We start from the raw sequence: 20,894 nt of genomic DNA, 5'->3' as shown, positions 1-20,894 counted from the left end.
CGGCAACTCAACAGAAGAAATTATTTGAACATGTAGAGCCTTATGATCATAGAAAATTAAAAAAAAAATCTTACATGCATCCACATATTTCAATAAAAGAGTCTTAGGCAAAAAATATATTACATTATAATAACATTTTGTGAGGGAGGTGGGGAATAGGAAATGATAGGAAGTTCCTCACCATTAAAGGGCTTTATGCATGTTTAGATAGACGATGGTGGAAATCAACTTGCTACAGCAATTAGATCCCACTGGATGCCTTTAAAAATGTGAAGTAACTTCCATACCAAAATATCCAGATCAGCCACCATTTAAACAGACGGCGGACTATGTCAGAAGTCCATCTTCAGATTGTGAAGATGCTTTGTGGAGGCCGTGAGACAAGCCCCGCCCAGGGTGACGGGCAGTGTGGGAGGCGGTGGTCCAGGTGAGCACCAGCCATCACGTTGGCCCTGAGCCTCACGCGGGGCGCTGCTCACAGGACCTGGACCCTGGGCCTGCCACGTCGGGCGGTGTGGATGGACGCAGGCCTGCTTGTGGTGGCCACCCCCCAGGTCTTCCTGGGGCTGGTCCAGGTCACGGCCAACAGGCTCCCCCGAGCTTCCCTGGGCACTTGCCCTGTTTCAGTGGGAGTCTGCACCCTCACCTGCGAGGACAATGATCGGGCCTCGGGCCCATCCCCACCCACTCAGACGCGGGCGGGAGGCCAGGCGGGACCCGCTCACCGGTAGACGGTGTTCTCCAGGTGCAGGTCCTCCAGGCCGCACAGGATCTCCGCCGCGTAGAACAGGGCCCGCTCCTCCTCGAAGCCGGGGTTCCCCATGTTGTAGATGTGGAACTTCAGGTCGCCCCCGTTCATGATGGTCAGGACCAAACACAGTGCGTCCTTGGTCTCGTAGGCATAGGCCAGGTTGACCTGGGAGCATAGGGCAGCACGAGGTGAGGTCCTGCCACCGCCCCCCGCTTCCGCCCCCCCTTCTCAGGGCCCGTGCAGCTGCGGGACCGCTGGGCTAGGGGGGCTTCAGCGGCTTCACGCCACCCCCGAATCCCGACAGCCTCGGCGCGCCCCGCCCGCTGCCCCTCTCAGCTGGTGAAGGGCTCCCTCCTTCCCATCCGGTGGTTCCAGGTGAGGAGGCGAGGGGAGGGGCCCTGCCCTCTCAGGGGTGCTGCCGGGATGGTGTTCTTGCGTTTACACCACAAAAGCATGTGCGTGCATCAGTCAAAACTGTGTGGCCCCGTTGACTGGTCAAGAAAAGCAGGGCCCGGATGCCCTGCGGGCACCAGTAGTGCAGGGACCGGGCAGCGGGCTGGATGGTAGCCTAGGGGCTTCGAGAAGCAGACAAGACTTGGCAAAGACTGTCCCCTCTTGCACGCAGGACACGCCCGGCCAGAGGGACCATCCACAGAGAGAATCTAGCCCAGCGGTTCTCAACCTTCCTAACGCCGTGCCCCTTTAACACAGGTCCTCACGGTGTGGGGACCCCCGACCATAACATTATTTTTGTTGCTACTTCATAACTGTCATTTTGCTACTGTTATGAATCGTAATGTAAATATCTGATATGCAGGATGTATTTTCATTGTTACAAATTGAACATCATTAAAGCATAGTGATTCATCACAAAAACAATATGTAATTATATATGGTCTTAGGCGGCCCGTGAAAGGGTTGTTCGACCCCCAACGGGGCCGCGACCCACAGGCTGAGAACCGCTGCTCTAGCTCCTTGCGGAGGGAGACCAGTGCCTGAGGCTCTGTGGATGGGGGCTTGGCGGGGGAGGGGCAGGGCTGGGTCTGGGGCAAAGGACACTTCTCCACCGACGGGCTGGCACACAGGGAATCTGGCCGCCATAAAACGTGGTGCAAACACAGGGACCATGGGGTCACGTCTGAGGAGAGGCAGAATGCGCCGAAGGCGAGAGCTCTGGGAGCTGTGCTCTGCGTCCCCGTCGCACACCTGTCCAGGTGACCCCGAGGAACGGCTCCGGGAGGAGCGTGTGGGAACAGCCCGCCTGGGACAGAGGACGGGGCACCGACAAGGAAGGTCCAGGTCTAACCCTTTCCTTGAGTGGGACCCACCATCACCAACCCCAAGAGCCAGCCCTGCCCCTGAGGGCTCCATGGGCAGCCTGGAGGCGGTGACCTGGGGTCACTATTGAAAGGGGCTAGTGACACAGAGGCTCACGGCCAAAATGATGACCGCCACCTCCCACACAGCACGTCACCCTGGCGGTGGGGACAGCCGGGATGAGACAGAGACCACACCTCTGTCCCTTGAGTGTCACCTTATAAAGCCACCCCCTCTGGGGAGTGGCGGAGGCCCTGAGCCGATGGCCTCCCTCGCCCCATGCACAGCTGGTAGGAGTTTAACTGGGCGACCTGCGTGGAGAGCCCGTTGGGAACAGCTACCAAATGGAAAACGCACACACCCTCTGACACAGCCATTCCTCAGCCAAGGAATGCAGCCTCCGGACACGTCCACAGAGCCATGCCAGGGGTGCTTGGGGGCGGAAGTGCAGCCTCCGGACGTCCACAGAGCCATGCCAGGGGTGCTCGGGGCGGACACACAGCCTCCGGACACGTCCACAGGGCCATGCCAGGGGTGCTCGGGGCGGACACACAGCCTCCGGACACGTCCACAGAGCCACACCAGGGGTGCTCGGGGGCGGACACACAGCCTTGTCTGCAGTGGCTTCACCCCCAGGACGCGCTCTCCCTGTGGGGGTCAGCCCCATGGGCCAGGGTTCACTCTCCCATGTCTCAAGTGAAGGCGGCACAGTTTTTTGTTTTGTTTTTTTTAAAGGTGCAGCTATAAGTCTGGATTTTTTTCTTTTTTTTTTTTAAGATCTACATTTTAAGGGGAAGAAAAGATTGCAGCATAAGATGCCTAGTGAGATCCCATTGGCTAAAAGTAATGAATCCAACATGTTGGAACGGTTCCTCAGAGAGGGAGCCTTCTGTTTTTCTTTTGTCTCTGTCTGTGCTGTTGGAATTTTTACCTTGTGCACATATTGTTTTTTATGGTGACATGTGGCGGACATTTAGAGCTGACCGTATGTCCACGTGCTCCTCCACATCTCCCCGCAGCTGGCCCGTGCCCCACAGGGACCAGCTCTGGCCCACGGGCTGTGGGCGGGAGGCTGTGACCGTCCCCCACGCCCCTGCGCACTTCCGTTATTCTGGACGGGGCAGCTGCAGGGAGGAGGAGGGGGGCCCGATCTGACCGGACTCCACGTGAGTGACAGAACCGTCTTGGTTGGCCCAGCCGGCGTGGCTCAGTGGTTGTGTCGACCTCTGAACCAGGAGGTCGTGGTTCAATTCCCGCTCAGGGCACAGGCCCGGATTTCAGGCTCAATCCCCAGTGGAGGGAGTGCAGGAAGCAACCGATCAATGATTCTCTCTCATCATTGATGTTTCTGTCTTTTCCTCTCCTTCCCTCTCTACAAATAAAAAGATACAAAAAATAAAAAAAGAACGGCTTGGTTGTTTTCAGCTGCGGCGAGTCGGGGTATATTTGTTACTGCAGCAGAGCAAAGCCTAGACTGAGCAGCACAGCAGATGTGTGCACGATGGCTCCTCTGAGGATACCAACACAAAGTTGTCCGCCAGGAGGAAACCGGCCTTCCGGGGCCCATGGACACGAAGCTCCCGGCGGGGCCCAGGTGGGCTTCTTCAGTCCACCGAGCAGAGTACAAGGTGGTTCTGCAGGACAGAGGCCTCGGTCCCACACACAGGGGAGCCAGGCCTGCTCTGTGACAGGACGACGTCAGCCACCAGGACCCAGGGGCGCGTTGGGATGCAGGGGGTGCCTGGCTGCCTCTCGGCAGGTATTCCTCCCGCTGCATCCCATCTCCCTGGCGATGGGGAGCTGCCACACTGGAGGGCCACCCGCTTCCCAAGGGACAGAAGCCCCGGTCACCAGCAGGTGGCCTGTCACTCAGCCCTGGACACTCACCACAAACGGGCTGTTGACCTTCTCCAGGATCTGCTTCTCGTTGAGGGCCATGGACTCCCCTTTCCTCTTCTTGATCCTCTTCTTCTCCAAGCGCTTGCAGGCGTACATCTTCCCCGTGGCCCGGACCTGGCAGGCACAGACCTGCGGAGCAAGGAGGAACCACGGGTGAGGGACACGGCAGGCCTGCTCAGCGCCTCCGTGGCCAGGACGCTGGGCCGAGGGATCGGGAACGGATGGAGCCAGAGCGGGCCGGGCCTGGCCTTGGACCATGGCTGCCCCGGGCCACACCCTCGAGATCTGGCTCCCCCGCCACCTGGCCCTCCCTCCTCGGGCCCTGGGATGGAGCCCAGCCTTGGAGGTGCAGAATGCGCCATTTTCAGCAACGCGTAGATGAGACTTGAGGTCCGTCCCTCTCTCAGAGGCAACTACATTTCCTGTCCTCAGCTTCCACCCAGAGGCAGCCGTTGCCCACTGGGCACGTTCAAGTGCCGGCTGCAGGCGGAAGATGCTTTTTGGGGACCAGGGACAGGAGACTCCCGAGAACCCCGAGTGTATGACTCAGAGGAACGGGAAACGGGGCATTTGGGTTCTCGTCTTCGTTCTGCCCCTTGTGGCCGGGTCCCCTCACCATTCGGAGCCTCCGCTTCCTCACCCCCAAGTGAGAGTCACGGGCTGCCCCCCTCTTGGGAAGCTCAGACAGGGAACAACAGCCCGTAAAGCAGTGTCACCTGGCCCCTCGTGTCCTCACTTCTCCCTCCAAACACAGCCAAGAGCAGCACCCGTTTCTCCTCCCCGGACCTGAACCTGAGGCTGCCTCACCCCCAGCCCCAGACAGCGAGGGCTGCTCCGCACCCTGCTACCCCCCTGCAGACACACCTGGCCCTCCCAAAGGCCCTGGGCCCCGCGCTCTCCACCACAGGGCCTAGGACGCAGCCAACATGGGAACACCAGGCAGAGAGAGGGACAGGAAAGGGGACTGGAGTGCAGGAGCTGTCACCTGAAACGGGGTGCTCACTCACCTCCCCGAAGCCCCCCTTCCCCAGCACTCGGTACTGCCTGAAGGTGTTTTTGGTTATCGGTTGCCTGAAAAAAAGCAAGAATCATGGTGTTAAGATGCATAACCATATGCAACAGACAGCGGCAGCATCTGACTCGGGCGGTGCAAGGCACAGCTCCATGCCCCGGGGACCCCAGGAATGATCGCTGGCGAGAGATCCCTCATGGGCTTGCTCTGGGGCTGGGTGTTCAAGTCCCAGGCCACCTGCCTGCAGCCCTGCAGCCTGGGAGGCAAGCAGGAAGGCAGAAGGCGCGAAACATGTGAGGCAAAGCAGCTTCAAGGGACGCTCCCTGTGGTTTCCCCTCTCTCCCAAATGCCAGTCCGGTGGCTCAGCTCTGAAGGAAGCTGTGAGCCGAGTGCAGGGTGAGGGGAGGGGCCCGGAGCCACAGAGGCTCGGTGTCCCCTGGAGGGCATGACGGAGACCTGCCCTCCCTGCCCAAGCACATCCCAGCCAGCCCAGCATCTAGCTCAGCCAGCCCAGCATCTAGCTCAGCCCAGCATCTAGCTCAGCCCAGCATCTAGCTCAGCCAGCCCAGCATCTAGCTCAGCCCAGCATCTAGCTCAGCCAGCCCAGCATCTAGCTCAGCCAGCCCAGCATCTAGCTCAGCCAGCCCAGCATCTAGCTCAGCCAGCCCAGCATCTAGCTCAGCCAGCCCAGCATCTAGCTCAGCCAGACCAGCATCTAGCTCAGCCAGCCCAGCATCTAGCTCAGCCAGCCCAGCATCTCAGCCTGTCCAGCATCTAGCTCAGCCAGCCCAGCATCTAGCTCAGCCAGCCCAGCATCTCAGCCTGCACAGCATCTAGCTCAGCCAGCCCAGCATCTAGCTCAGCCCAGCATCTAGCTCAACCCAGCATCTAGCTCAGCCCAGCATCTAGCTCAGCCCAGCATCTAGCTCAGCCAGCCCAGCATCTAGCTCAGCCTGCCCAGCATCTAGCTCAGCCAGCCCAGCATCTAGCTCAGCCAGCCCAGCATCTAGCTCAGCCCAGCATCTAGCTCAGCCCAGCATCTAGCTCAGCCCAGCATCTAGCTCAGCCAGCCCAGCATCTAGCTCAGCCCAGCATCTAGCTCAGCCAGCCCAGCATCTAGCTCAGCCCAGCATCTAGCTCAGCCAGCCCAGCATCTCAGCCAGCCCAGCATCTAGCTCAGCCCAGCATCTAGCTCAGCCTGCCCAGCATCTAGCTCAGCCCAGCATCTAGCTCAGCCAGCCCAGCATCTAGCTCAGCCCAGCATCTAGCTCAGCCAGCCCAGCATCTAGCTCAGCCTGCACAGCATCTAGCTCAGCCCAGCATCTAGCTCCACCTGCACAGCATCTAGCTCAGCCCAGCATCTAGCTCAGCCTGCACAGCAGGACGGCGCACTTCCAACTTCTCCACTTCTCAGGGCCCCTTTGCTGTCCCCGCTAGAGCGCCAACACTGCAAGATCCCGTCCGCCAGCGGGTAATCTATGAAATCACAGTCGCGTAGTGTCTCCCGACTCCCCGTTTTACTTAGCCAAAGCCAACCTCTGACTGCGAGGCAGGGCGGGGAGTAAAGACCAGATGGTCCTCTGGTGGCTTCGAAGACCCCGGGCTGTGGGTAGCTTGTGCTTTTCACCACTGGTCTGTGTGGCTGTGAATATTCAGCTTGCTTTTTTCCCCTTAAACCTTTTTTCAGCTTTACTGAGGTATGATTGACAGTGTTCAACTTGATGTTTTGATATATACATTGTGGAATGATCACCGCAATCAAGCTAATTAACATCCTATTACCTTAGTTCCCTCTTCCTCCCTCACCTTCTGTTGAGAACACTTAAGATCTACCCTCCTAGCAAATTTCAAGCACACAATACAGTATTTGTTAACTAGGGTCACCACGCTGTCCATTTGACCCCCCACAACGTACTCATCCTGCAAAACTGAAACTTGTTCACCCTTTGACCAACATCTCCCCATCTCTCCTCCCATCACCACCCCTGGCAGCCAGCATTCTACTCTCTGCTTCTATACATTTGACTATTTTAGGTTCCACATATCGGTGAGGTCGTGTGATATTTGTCTTTCAGAGTCTGGCTTATCTCACTTAGCAAGCATCTTCCAAATTGACCCACGTTGTCACAAAATGGCAAGGTCTCCTTTTCCACGGCTGAGTAATATTCCACGGTGTGTGTGCACACCACACGTTACTCCCGTGTGCACTGTAGCGTTACTCATAATAGCCGAGATATGGAAATAATCTAAATGTCCGTCAACTGGTAGGTGAGTAACAAACAGTCCACTCTACAATGTTAACACTGGCTCTTGGAACCAGAACTGGGTTTGTTTGCTAAAAAAAAAAAAACTTTTTAAAAATTGATTTTAGAGAGGAAAGGAGAGGGAGAGAGAGAGAGAAACACCAATGATGACAGAGAATCATTGACCTGCTGTCTCCTGCCCCACACTGGAGATCGAGCTTGTAACCCGGGCATGCGCCCTGACCAGGAACCGAACCGTGAGCTCCTGGTTCATAGGTCGATGCTCAACCCCTGATCCATGCCAGCCAGGCCAGAACTCTTGCTGAGCAACTCCCACGCCCACCCCAAGAGTCCTGACCAGGGTTGAGGTTGACACGAGACTGAATTGGGCCAACGACCTGGGTCGGCTCAAGAAAGGCAATGACCGCTGGCAGTTCCTGAATGAATCTTCCACGGAAACTCTTCTGGCTGCTGGGTCCTGGAGAGGACTTGGGTTTTACCGGAAATCCCGTCCCTGTTCTCACAGGATGTCCCCGAGACCCAGGGCGCTCCCGGCATTCACGTGCTGTGCCTCACTCTCCCTGGCATGTCCTTGGGCAGCGGGGTCCCCGTCGGTAGCACAGGGCTGCTCCTCCATCGCTCTGTCTCTCTCCTCTGCAGGAGCGGCCAGGGCCCGGAGCTCCCTGCCAGGCGCCTCGTCTGCTATCGCCCGGGAGCGTGTCCTACAGCCGCCCTCGAAACCACATGAAGGTGTCCAGGCCCAACCATTAACGATACATGGAGAACAGACAGCCGGGCGACATTACCGCAGCGCTCCTCTGCTGGGGGGAATAAGTGGAATACAATTTCCGAGGAATTTCTTGGTTAACCTTGGGAGGGAAAGAAGATCCCTTTAATATTTCAACAGTATCGCACGAAGGGGCCACGGTCTTGGTCGCGGGTGGGGAGGGAAGAAGAGGGTTGTCACTCATTTAGGACGTTTCTAGGCCAGCGTCCTGACATACTGGCTTCAACGACTTAGTGCAAGGGCTTAGCTTCTCCGATTTAAAAAGTCTATTTCTCCGTTTCCTGTGCTCGGTGCAGACAAGAAAAATGAAAGTCAGTGGCCGCAGCTAAAGGATCCCATTGGAACAGGAGTGCTGGGTAGAAGGAATGGAGTGAGGGACCTGGAGTTCAGGTTCCAGCCTCGCCAGGTTCTTGCTGTGTGACCCAGGGCCAATCCATGAACCTCTCTGAGGCCTGCATCTTCAGTAAAATGGAGCTATTGAAAGGCACTTGCACCCAAAGGCTTCTGAAGGCTGCTGTGTGTCAGACTGTGTGTCTCTATGGTAACAATTCCCACTACTTGAAGCACCTTGCACATGGACTCATGCAGTCCTCACACCTGCCTTGAGAGGCGAGATGATTACCGTCTCCATTCTGCAGGCGAGAGCTCTCAGGCTTTGAGAGGTAGAATGAGCTGCCCACGGTCACGGCTGCTAAGTGGTGGGGTTGGAACTGGAGTCCAGGCAGGAGCCCACGTTCGGTGTCCTGGCCCCACACTGCAGCTCTGGGGAAAGTGGGTGCAGATCGGGGCCTGTGTTACACAGCCCAGGGCTTCCGGAAGTGGGGTGGGGCTCGATGGATACGTCCCACCGCTCCCCGCGAGGGTCAGCTGCTCCTTCCAATCCCAGACGTGCGAGGAAGCCGCCACGCTGACGCTGACGTTGACACTGATGATCTCGGGGCGACCACAACTGTGTCAGGAGTTTACTCCTGGGGCCAAATGGCGGACCTCTGGCGAGTACGCACCTTGTCCTGGGCACGTGGTGCCAATCTCATCTCCTCCTCGCCCCAAGCCTGCAAGGTGGGCACTGTTATTTCCCCCCCTGAAGGATGAAGCCGAGGCGCGGAGAGGGGAGCAGCCCTCCTGAGGCCCCTCCAGGAGGCCGAGCCGGGCTCAGACACAGGCTGGGGCTCCGTGCCCTCGGCAGGATGTGCGGCCGGCCCTCCGTCCCTCCGTCCCTCCTGCAGGTGCAAGGTGAGCAGCGGCAGTCCTGGGCTGACCCCTTCTCACTCTGCCGTCCCGTTGGTGGGGTGGAGAGACACGCCCGCCCGTGGCTGACGGCCAGGTGCTCTCTGGGCATCTGCAGGGCACTCGGCCAGCAAAGGTGTTAATAGACATGCAGAGTCAGGATGGCTCCTTGCTCTACACCCACACGTGCCCAGATGGCATACATGCCAGGCCTCAGGGCACAGGGAAGTCTGGGCTGTGGACCAGGACACCCCCACCGTGTCTACCAGCTCAGTGTGGATTTATTTATTTATTTATTTTTATTTTTAACTGTATTGTTATTGCCTGGCCAGCGTGGCTCAGTGTTGAACCAGGAGGTCACGGTTCGATTCCTGGTCAGGGCACAGGCCTGGGTTGTGGGCTTGATCCCCAGTTGGGGGTGTGCAGCCAATCAATGCTTCTTTCTCATCATCGATGTCTCTCTCCCTCTCCCTTTCCCTTCCTCTCTCTGAAATCAATAAAATTTTTTTTTAAAGAAACAGGCGATTGGGTAAAACAGGGGATGTGCAGCTCATCAGGGGATCTGGCAGCTCTTCACTTGCTGGTGGAGGAAGAATTCCCAAGGACAGAAAGAAAGAACAGGCTGCCAAGCTGCTGTGAGTGCGTGTGCCCGAGTGGGTGAGCGGTGGGTAAGCACACGTCAGCAAGCACAGGCAGGGCGCTTCCAGACGAACACACAGGGGAGAGGCAGTTCATGTTATGGGGACCGTCAGCCCACGGAGGGAACTGGTTCTTATACGACTGCTCAGGTGAAAACCTGCCCCCCTCCCCCCTCCCCACACTGGCACACGCGTGCGTGGGGAGCGCCAGGGCGGCACTCACCTTTCCAACCACTTCCACTGGAGAAAGCGATCAAAATACATGCTGTCCAGGTACTCACGGAAGGGCCCTCCCCGCAGGTAGTCGTGGACAGACCTGCTCGGGGGGAACACAGACAAACATTCACAATCCTGGTCTCCAGCAGATGGGCAGAGCCGTGTCCAGCCGGTAAACACCCGGCCTCATCCACTCCCAGGCTTTGGAAATGCAGACACACAGGGGCCAGAGGCCCCATCATCCTAGGACAGTGATGGCGAGCCTATGACACGCGTGTCAGAGGTGACACGTGAACTCATTTTTTTGGTTGATTTTTCTTTGTTAAATGGCATTTAAATATATAAAATAAATATCAAAAATATAAGTCTTTGTTTTACTATGGTTGCAAATATCAAAAAATTTCTATATGTGACACGGCACCAGAGTTAAGTTAGGGTTTTTCAAAATGCTGACACGCCGAGCTCAAAAGGTTCGCCATCACTGTCCTAGGAGGTTGTTGGGGACTGCCCACCTGACCCCGCCCACCGGCACTGAGCACCTGCCACGGGCACACGTGGCCTGGGGCAGCCATGAGCACTCGGGTGGCATCGGGATTGGGTGAGTGACAAATACTAAACACATGACGCCAGGGGCACGTTATGAATGAGAGTTAAGGGAGGTCCCTGGGGTCAGGGAGATCTCTCTGGAGAAGGGACAGGTGTTGAAATGACAACAGAGGCAGACTTAGTTGGGTGCAGGGGAGGGACTCTGAGATAGTGGGTGGTGGGGGCCGAGTAGGGATGTGGCCCTGAGGTCCCAGGCTCTGAACTGGGTCCAGGACCAGCAAAGCCATAGGGAGATTTTCATCCCTGCAGCAGAGTTTACTGGTCACCTGCGGTGGGCCTGGCCCGGGTTGGGAACCTGGCTGCAGGCAGGGACGGGCTGCTTCCCTTTGAAAAGTGGCGATGCTGACCAACCTGGCCCGGCACTTGGGACCCGGGGAACGGAAAGGACATGCACGTTAGAGGCTGTGTCCTGCCAAACCGGAAACCCAGGGCTGACGTGGGGGGTCAGGATGACCACGACCTCAGGGAGACAGCCCAGAGACCTCACCCATTTTCAGACCTGACCCTCGGCCAGTTCTAAGAGGGCAGCAACCAGGCTTGTTCCTGTTCGAGGGGGACTCTGCTCGGCCCCTAGCACAGGGCTGCCCCCCGGCTGGCCTCGCTAGTGTCCGTCCTCATCATCCCGCTGCCAGGGCACGGGTGCTGGCTTTCCTGTCCCCCGCCTGCCAGTGAGCTCTGAGAGCCGGGGCTGGGTCCTGCTCACCATGGCCCCCCCAGCACAGGCATGGTGCCAGGCACACAGAGGGCACCCAGTCGATGTCTGCGGTGCAGAGGCTGAGCAAGGGCACACCGAAGTCCCAGACTCATCCAGCCGTGTGGGTGGCCGGGCTCCAGAGGCCTCTTGGCATGTAGGTATGTGTGTGCGCACACCTGTCACCTTTGGGGAGCGGTGTGTGTGGGCACATGAACAGGTGTGTGTTAAGCCTTTGTAGTGTGGTGGGGGGTCTGGGGGGAGCTTGATTGGTACAGAGTTGGCACCAGCTTATCTCCTGTCCCATGAGGGTCGTTGTATGCCCTGCAGAGGTGATGGGGTGTCAGAGAAGGCACCCCCTGCAGCAGTGCCCCCCCCCGCCCCCGGCTCGGGTTGGTGGCAGCGGAGGGGTTTGGGCGGGGGGGCCTGGGAAGGATTTCCAAACCACCCAGACGGGGTCAAATTTTTGTACATTTCTCCATCTCAACAGCCTGGAGAGCCACCGCTTTCAACACCCTTTGAAGCAGATGTTTTCTTTGGACTCGGCCCCCTGGTATCTTTTTCCTTCTTAAGGAGTCTACAAATGTCTGGGCGGCTTGGCTGGGGCCCTGGCCACTGCAGACCAGCCCCCCATGCCCAGCGCTCCAGGTGGGAGCTGGGGGCAGCCCTCGTCCAGGCAGCTGTGTGGCTGCCAGCGGCACCGAGGGCCTGCCATCCGGGCCAGGAGGGAGGGAGGCGGCCGCTGGGGCACTTACTGTGCACAGGCCGAGAAGAGCTCTTTGCACGGCCTCTGCAGGAGCTTCTCCTCCGTCTGGGAGGCCAGGTCCCGACCGACTTGGGCGATGAAAACTGGGGACTGGAGGGAAGAGACGAGGTGGTCAGTGAGGGGAGGAGCAGGGCGGCTGGGTCAGTGAGGGGAGGGTGGTCTTCCCCTCCTGCCCACCCTGGCCCTGGGCAGTCTGCACAGTGTCCTGTGGTGCAGGGAGGTGGCTGGGCCGGAAGGTGGTGCAGGGGCCAGACTTAGGGTCCGCTTTCTGCTCTGCCACTGTCAGTGGGATGACCTCCTGGAGGTCACATGGCTCCTTTGAGCATCACTGCCCTCGTGTGCAGAACATTGACCCGTGTCCTGGGTCTGTGGTAGAACCGAATGAGGTGGGAGTGCTCCCGATGTGAGGAGTGGGAGTGCTCCGGGTGTGAGGAGGTGGGAGTGCTCCCGGTGTGAGGAGGTGGGAGTGCTCCCGGTGTGAGGAGCTGTGCATCAAGCCCGGTTCACTGGCGAGCCCCCCCGCCCCCCGGGGCTGTCTCCTCAGGGGGCAGATTTGAGATGAACCCCTGCCCAGCCTCAAGGTCACGTACCAAAGGATCTGGAAGGGGTAAAGGGCAAGCGAACAGGACGACACAGCAGCGAGGGGAGGGGAGCTCAGCAGCTCTATGATCTACAGCTTTGGCACCAACACACCAGGGTGCGAACCCCACATCTGTTACTTGTAGCCGTGGGACCCTGGCCTAACTGCTCAGCCTCAGTGACCAGGAAGATGATCAGAAATAACAGTTTCTCCCAGAAGGAATCAATAAAACCACTAGGTCAAGCCCTTGGCCCAGATCCTGGCACAGAGCAGAAAAGTGTGCAATGAATGTTCTGTCATTTCATTCTCCTCCTCGGTTAAGCTGCCTGGCCTGAGCATTTCACGTCTGAAGGACAGCTCCAGCCTCCTACCGGGGAGCAGCAGCCAGCTGGGACGGCAGCCCCTCCCACACCCACCACTCCCCGCGCCAGTCACCCTCCACCAGCTGCTCACTCACCAGCTGGGCCCCAAGGTGGGTTTTTAATAAATTACAGGAATAATTGAGAAAATTGCAGGGAGTAGGCTCAGAAAGATGGGGTGTAGACGCATCTTTTCCAAAGATGTTGAGCTAGGAAAGACTTGCTTTCTCTGCCCAGCTCTTGCAGTGTGACTGTGGGGCTGACTGTTCTGCTAAGCCCATCGGGGGGGCGTCTGGGGGGTTGATCCTGAGGGTGGAGGCGGAGCTGCCTGGCATGGCCCTGGTGAATGACACCAGTGGCTCATCTTCTGGTCCCCACTGTTCTGAATGCCATGTTCCTTCCCTCCTTCTTCCTCTCTCAGGCCCTGCCCTCTCTGCAGGTCTTCCCCTGTCCTGGGGCCTCCCCGCACGCACGGGGTGGGGGGTGGGTGGAGCCTCAGGTGTGGGGGGAGCTGCTGTGATGGTAAATGCCCCCCAAACTCCCAGAGCAGACAGAGCCAGTCACAGCACCATCCCAGAGCATCTCCCAGATGGTTGCTGTCACCAACCCTGGGTGGTGGTGGCTCCCTCCCACCCTCCGTCCCCACATGGACAACTTAATGCGATGGCAGAAGAGCAACCAGTAGTGTTGGCCTCTGGAGCTTGTTGTTGCTCCTTTTGCAGAAAAGATGCTCGACCAAGAGGCTGGAGCCCGAGCTCTGATCCGACCTCTGCCCTTGGCCATCTGGGGCCTCCCCGCCTCCCTTGCAATAGGAAGGGGGTGACCCAGAGATGACCTTCGGGTCCTTCAAGACTTAGGAATTGATGGTTGAGGGTTTTTTTTTTACTTCTAATCCTTGGGGAACTTTCTTGGGAATCTGGCAGCTGAGTTTATTGGGGACCAGTAACTCCAGAGCAAGGGAATATCAGCACAGACCCGAGGCCACTGGCAAATCTGCTTCAGGAAGCGAGCTGGTGGCTGGGGCAGCCTGGGTCTGAAGGGCCTGGTGGCTGGCCCAGAGCTGGTGGTGGCCGAGATAAGGAGGAGATCCTAACGGGGTGGGGTCATCTGGGAAAGGCTTCAGGGAGGATGGGACAGAGGCAGAGCAGAATTCGGCCTCAGGCCTCCCTCCCTCATGGTCCCTCCCACCTGCCTTTGAGGACAGCCACCTGGGCTGCCTTCTCAGCCACACCACTCCCATTCTTTGGCACTGGCTGGCGGGGGGCTCTGGGGACACTGCCCACAGTCGAAGCCCGAGGGGAGTTAATGAGCAGGTAAGAATGTGTTTAGTGTCACAACCAGGGGCTGAAATTCAGTCCCTGGCTCGACATGAAGAGATTAAGGATTCCAACCAAACCCCTTTCAAGTGATTCCAGGGAATGCCACCTTTGCCAATAAGACGGGAGTGGGAAGCTGCTGGCCAGCTTAAGTCAGAAACGGAAACCCAGACGCCAGGCGTGAAGGAGCAGCAGCTCAGAGGGCATTTCAGGGGGACACTCGCTGTCTGTGTCCCTGGAACCAGAGGGGCCTGGTCTTTCCGCTCCGGTCAGAGAAGTGAATTTCGGGGGGAGACCGTTAGGAAGGCTCCCGGGGCCTCCACGTAGTGAGTGTGCCCCTCACGTAAGGAAAGGCTCTGAGGCCTCAGCAACCACAGTCTCCCCCCTCCCCGGGTCCTTGAAGACAGTTTCAGATCCCTTTCCCTCCTGGTCCCAGGGGCCCTGCGAGGTGGGCTGAAGGTGGGGTGTACCCTACAGGCCAGGGGGGCTCTGGCAGCAATGCCACCTCCCTGCACTGGGGCTCGGGAAGCAGGAGAGCTGGGCTGGGCAGCACATTGGCTCTTTCTGCCAGGGACTGTCCCTCTGGGAGGAAGCTGAGGGTCAGGGTGGGCAGGAGGGATGGGCACCATCCTCCTCCATGTCCAACAGCAAGAGCCTCAAGGCCTTAGGAATTTACAGGGTGAAAAGCAGCCGGAAGGTCTCTGAGACAGTCCCCTGGGTCCTGGGACCCCTTCCCACCAGCAGGGCTTGAAGTGACACTTGTTCTTTGGTCACCAGATGGTCTCCTCAAGGAGCGCCAGTCTGCAGGCTTGGCCTGAAAGGACACTGTCCCTTTAGGGGCCTAAGTCCTTTGAAATGTGTGACATGAAGTCTTGGGGGCATGGCTTCCGGGCCAGGAGGGACTGGGTTGGGGTTTCTCTCTCACTGGAGGCCCCACCTTGAATGCCTGCCCTCCGATGGTCCTGGGCAGCCGAAGCTAACCAGCTGGCCAGCCTCGATGTGACCAGTCTGCCCAGCTCCGCCAGAAAGTCCCCTCTGATGACAGTCTTGAGGACCCCAGCTGCTCTTAGGAGGGCTCTGTGGTCAACTCCTGGGAAAGCTTAAGCCAGCAAGGCATGCCTGGGGGACAAGGCCATGCAGCCCGGGGCACTGACCAAAGAGCTCTGTCCCCTCCTGCAGAGAAGAAAGTGACCCCGCCCTCGGACATGTGGCCTCGGCCAGACCTCTGCCATCTCTGCTCCGTCAAAGTGGAAACCTCTGCCCTAGCTGGTCTGGCTCAGTGGATAGAGCGTCGGCCTGCAGACTGCAGGGTCCCAGGTTCCATTCCAGTCAAGGGCACATGCCGGGTTGCAGGCTGGATCCCCAGTGGGGGCGTGCAGGAGGCAGCCGATCAGTGGTTCTCTCTCATCACTGATGTATCTCTCTCTCCCTTTCCCTCCCTCTCTGAAACCAATAAAAAAATATATTTTTTTTTAAAAAATGGAACCCTCTACCATATTCAGGCACAGTATTGACCAGGAATGATTCGGTGCCCTGGGGGCCCCAGGCGGCTGAAAGCCCAAGCCCCGTGGGCTCTGCCTGCACCCACCAGGTCATTCCAGCCTCGGCCAGGGTGGCGGTTAGTCCACAAGGTGGCGCTGTTGAGCCCCTGTGCCAGCGCTTCACTGCACTGACACCACAGAGAGACCAGCCCGCAGGCCTCTAAGACCAGGTGGCACAGGGGACATAATGACCTAGTGACTCATCTCAGGCCTCAGGTGAGGAAACAATGAGAGATGCGTTGGGAGGGAGCCCTGAGGGAGAGGTCGATAATCCCGGGGTCACCCTCGGAGCCTTCTGGAAGCATACACCCTCTACTTGTGCAGAGATTTGGCACCCAAGACGGTGCAGCGGGAGGAGGAGATCGCAGAGGGCTCTCCTGGGAAGACCCCTCAGGGCCCAGCTGATGAACCCACGCGGGGCACCGATGGGGGACTGACAGAAAAGACCCAGGAGGGAGGACCCCTGCACGGTCACACCGCTGGCCCACGGCAATCTGGTCACAGAGCCTTTCCCCACCATCCCCGTGCCCTCCAAGGACACACCGTCCTTCTCAGAGAGGGTGAGGGGATGTGACGTTGGCCCTTCTTGGAGGCCATGGGGCTGGAGAACGAGGTGCGGTGGACTCTGCCTGTTGGGGCAAATGCTATTTGTATAACGCACCCCTACCCCCACCCCCAGGCTAATGGCCACCATATGCTTCGCTTCAACATATGAAAACATCCCACCGAGGAGCTCCGGCTCATTAGCAGCGGTTCCATCAGCGAACGAAAGGTCAGCCCAGGAGACTGCCGCTCTATCTCCAGACGCAAGCACTTAGGCCGTAATGATGTGTATATTTTCGTATGTGGGCAGCTGACATTTCCCATGTAAACTATTTGCAATTTCCCAACATGGACAGACATGGCCTTCAGGAAAAGTGGAGCAGCGGAGAGACAAGGCACTCTGGGAGAAAGAGGGTCCAGGGTCCCCCTTCCTTCCAAACAAGGGGCTGCCCATACCAGGGTGGAGGCAGCTGTTTCTTGAGGGGAGGGGGGCACCTCCATTTCCCCTCCAGCACAGGAACAGGGGAGGGGTTCTTTCACAACATACCCCGCCGCCCACAGACCGGTCACGAGGGGGGTCTGCGTCAGCGGCCGAAAGCTCTGCGCACAGCTGCCAGGGCCTGGCCGTGGGCGAGGGCGGGGTGGGACCCAGGCTCTGGCTGTGAGCGTCTGGGACAGGGGCCGGCCTGACAGTCACTATTCTTCGACGTGAGTTTCCCCACAACGTTATACTTCTGTTGCTCCCCAGAACAACCATAATGGGCGGCTGTTCCCAGCCACCACCAGAGACTCAGCAATGCTCCTGCTCATTCCTGTCTCATCAGGGTCCAGCACAGCGCTTGACATCCACTGATGCTCCCCTTACGTGCTCACAGACTGAACAGTCAGCAGTGGACCTGAGACCCCAATCCAGACCGGCCTGGCTCCCAACCCTACACTTGCCCCACTCGCTCTGCTGGCGTGGATGATGATGCTCCTGGCACACGGCAGGAGATTCGTATACACGTGGAATAAATGTGTGTGCCCGTGCACACTCAGCGGGAGAGAGGCAAGCAGGGAGCACAGGGTCTGTCCATCAGCAGCGCCTTCATGAGGCCATCTGGTCAACCTCCTGCCTTCAGGACAACAGGGACAGTGAGTCCTTTGGGACTGTCTTAGTCACAACTGGCTGGAGTGCCTGTCTCAGGCCTAAACTGTGGGCCAGAGGCTTGGGAGTGGCCAGCGGGGGTCGAGGCGTCTGGTGCCAGGGGTTCCTCAGCCCCTCAGCCCAGGGGTTCCTCAGCCGTCTCTCTCTCTCAATTTCATTCAATCGTCCCCCACCCTGCCAACACATTCCTCCTTTGTTTGAGAAACTGGATTCCATGTCTGCCACTTGCTGCCAAGAGTCCAGACTAATTCACCATCTGTAAAACCAGGAGGTGGGCCAGGTGACTAGGAGGACCCTCCAAATGCTACCCAAGCCACCAGGGGCTCCCTCTCCCCTGATTTTCTCTCCCCATCCCCAAGTGGGCCGGTTCCCAGATCCACGAACTCACTCAGCCCAGCTCAACCGACTCCAGGGACGGGAACAGCGAAGAAAGCAGGGCCGGCAGGAGAGGGGAAGCGGGGGCCCGTTCCAACCCTAACTCCTGGCTGGAAATGAAACCTGCTTGTCCAATCACAACCAGAAGACAAAGGCGAGCTGAGTGAACGGCAGCCTTGGGCGGCGTTTCCGCACTTGAGGGCTGACTCAAGGTCGGCCTGACAGGGAGAGAAAGCGCCATTCTTCCACCTTGTTAATCAAAACCCTCAGTGCCGTGTGGAGAAACCACTGCCGTGCGCCGTGCGCCGTGTCCGTCTGGGGCAGTTCCTCTGTCTGTCCACGGCCGGGCAGCAGACACGAGCCCCAGACAAGAACAGGACCAAAGGGGAAAGGCAGGGTTTTGTTTCCTTGGTCGCCGGGGAAAAGCAAAGCAGCCAAATGCTCACGGGTGACGTGCATGAGGCCACCGTCCCCTCCACGTGGGCCTGATGTCTGTGCCCTGCAGCTCTCGGCCGCAACACCCACAGCTCCTCCCCGAGTGTCTGTGTGGTCGGCCTGGTGGGTGGGCTGCACGGCCGAGCACCGTGCCAGAGGCAGCCCCCCTGGGCAGGGACACACGGCCGGACAGGCAGAAGCCAGAAACGTGCCAAGCCTGCCCCGCAGGAGCGCACCGTGCCTCTTCGAAGTGCTGAGGGCAGGCGACGCTCACTGCTCCCCAACAGAAGCGATTTACCCTGAAGCAGAGACGTTTAGCTTCGGGGCCCTTTACCTGCAGCCCTGGGAGCTAGAGAGTGTTCTGGGGGGAGGGACCACGCTTCCCAGGAAGCATTTCCAAATAGGCACGTCCGTCCGTCCGTCAATCATGTCAGGATCTCACAGGAAAGGACCTGCATTTCCAAGCTGCAGTCCTTTGTGGTGATTTCTTGGCCCATTCGCTTGTGTACCTAATATTCTGTTCTTCTTAAAGAGAAGACACTCCCCCAGTTACTTATGCTTCGGCCCCCACAAAACCCTGATCTTCCCAACAGTCTCAAAAGGGCCTTCTCCCGAGGAACACTCCCCTCCCACCCGACCGCATCGAGCCCTTAGGAATATGGAGCCCGACAGCACCTTTAACTTCCCGTGATGAGCAGCCAAAGACCAGAGTCGAGGGGCTCAGGGGCTTGCTGGGCCCCTCGTGGTTGGAGGAGGAAGGGAGGAAGGCCAATGCCCTGACAGCGTGTTGGGGCAGCCCCAGGGCCTCCGTGACGCCCACACTTCGATTGCACAGTAGACACATGCAGCTACCCGGCCATCTCCTGACCTCTCTGGGCAATGATCTCTTGCACTGATTTAGGGGTAACCCTGACCCTGGCATCGCTGGTTATGCTGCCAGGAAGGCCCTGTGGGCAACGGGAGCCGGCTCCGCAGGCAGAGCTGGAGGTGGTGCTGCTGTTGCCACCGGTGAGAGCGCGGGAAGCCGAGCTTCTCCAGAGGGTCGGGCTGACCCAGTCCGCCAGCCACACAGGGTCCCCGAGTGCCCACTCTGTGCTCAGTGCACGGTCCACTCCCAGGACTCACAAACCAGCTCACCTGGCCAACGGCAGGAGTGTAAGGCGGATGGGATGGAGGGCAGCTGAGTGTGGTGGCCTCGAAGGGAGGGCTCAGAGGGGCGGCCACAGCAGATTCATGGCGGAGGTGAGGTCTGACCAGGGCCTGAGGGTTGCAGGGGATCTGACTGGGCCATAAGGAGGACCTTCCTTCGTTCGGCTCCTGGCTCTTGCCCACTGGGAGGTATTCTGAGAAGGCCTAGGGCAAATGGACGCTTCTCTGGACACATTTAAGATGACTGAGGACCCCAGGCACACAGCAGGCTCACAGATCAGAGTGGGGGGCCATGAGGCCAGGAAGTGCCGAGTGAGGGGCTCCAGCCCTTTCCCACGGTGCCCTGCTGCCTGGCCACCTCGGTCCCGGGTGTCACTTCCCTGGGTGAGCAACGTGCAGAAACAGCCCCTGAGAAACCCCACAGCCCTTCGGGAAGGGCAAAGCAGTTTGGGGGTAAGGGATCTTGACCCACATTTCCTTTGCTGTGCAAGCGGCCTCGCAGAAACGAGGCTGAAGGACTTTTAGAGGTCAGGACAGGAGGGGATGTTTTCCAACGCTGGCAGGACTCAGCCAGGGGCCTGGAGGCTGCGCAGCTTTAATGAGGAAGAAAGGAAAACACACAAGCAACCCTGACCCAGACCTTGACTCTTTACGTCAAAAGCGAAAAAGGATAATTAACAAAATGAAATGTGCCTGGAGATGTGGAGGGGGGCCAGCCGGGCTCTGTCAATTCGATAATCCCCGGTCACGACCTGACCCGCGGGCCCACAGTGCGCGAGGGGGATGACGGCTGTTTGCACGGGTCGCGAGCTGCTCTCGGGACCTGGAGAAGTGGGTGGGTTTTTTTCTGGTGAGTGGCTTGAATCCAGCCAGCTCTGCCATGTCCAGGTAGTCAATCCCCCAGGGGAGCTCGGCCCGAAGGACTGGGTGCAGGATGCTCACGGCGGGGAAGGTCCCTCATTCCTTGTGCATGAAAGGCCAGGGTGTAGTGAGCCAACTTTCCATCTTCCAGAACACCCTCCCATTCCACGGCTTCCAGGCCGGCCCTCCTTTGCAATTGTGTTGGAAATATCTTGGCTTTGGAAGGTTTCTTCTCCCCGGTGAGGATTTCACTCCGTGGGGCTTGGGAGTGCAGGAGGGGCAGGAAGATTCAGGGAATCCAACCGCCCCCCTCCCCATAAAGTCATTTCTCTGCCCGAGGCCCACCTGTTAGGCCACACACAGGCACCGGGGACTGCGTCACTGCCCACCGAGGGCAGAGTCTGGGGGCAGGGGCGTCCTCAGGAAGCCTATGGC

The 20,894-nt window shown here is 58.6% G+C and overlaps 1 protein-coding gene across 2 annotated transcripts in view; it reads right to left on the bottom strand.

Moving 5' to 3' along the window:
• GRK5 (G protein-coupled receptor kinase 5) overlaps positions 1-20,894 on the bottom strand; it is a 176,810-nt gene that overhangs the window by 9,965 nt on the left and 145,951 nt on the right. For both annotated transcript variants that reach the window (XM_081104802.1, XM_081104803.1), the window contains 5 exons: positions 12,143-12,243; positions 10,098-10,190; positions 4,975-5,038; positions 3,956-4,096; positions 726-916 (listed from right to left, as the gene is read on the bottom strand). In XM_081104802.1, the coding sequence (XP_080960928.1) occupies positions 726-916; positions 3,956-4,096; positions 4,975-5,038; positions 10,098-10,190; positions 12,143-12,243 (590 nt within the window). The remainder of the gene's footprint in view (positions 1-725; positions 917-3,955; positions 4,097-4,974; positions 5,039-10,097; positions 10,191-12,142; positions 12,244-20,894) is intronic.

This window comes from Myotis nattereri, assembly GCF_964212035.1.
Source record: "Myotis nattereri genome assembly, chromosome: 13".
Taxonomy (NCBI): domain Eukaryota; kingdom Metazoa; phylum Chordata; class Mammalia; order Chiroptera; family Vespertilionidae; genus Myotis; species Myotis nattereri.
Note: the sequence above shows the minus strand (reverse complement) of the source record. Positions and strands in the feature narration are given on the sequence as shown.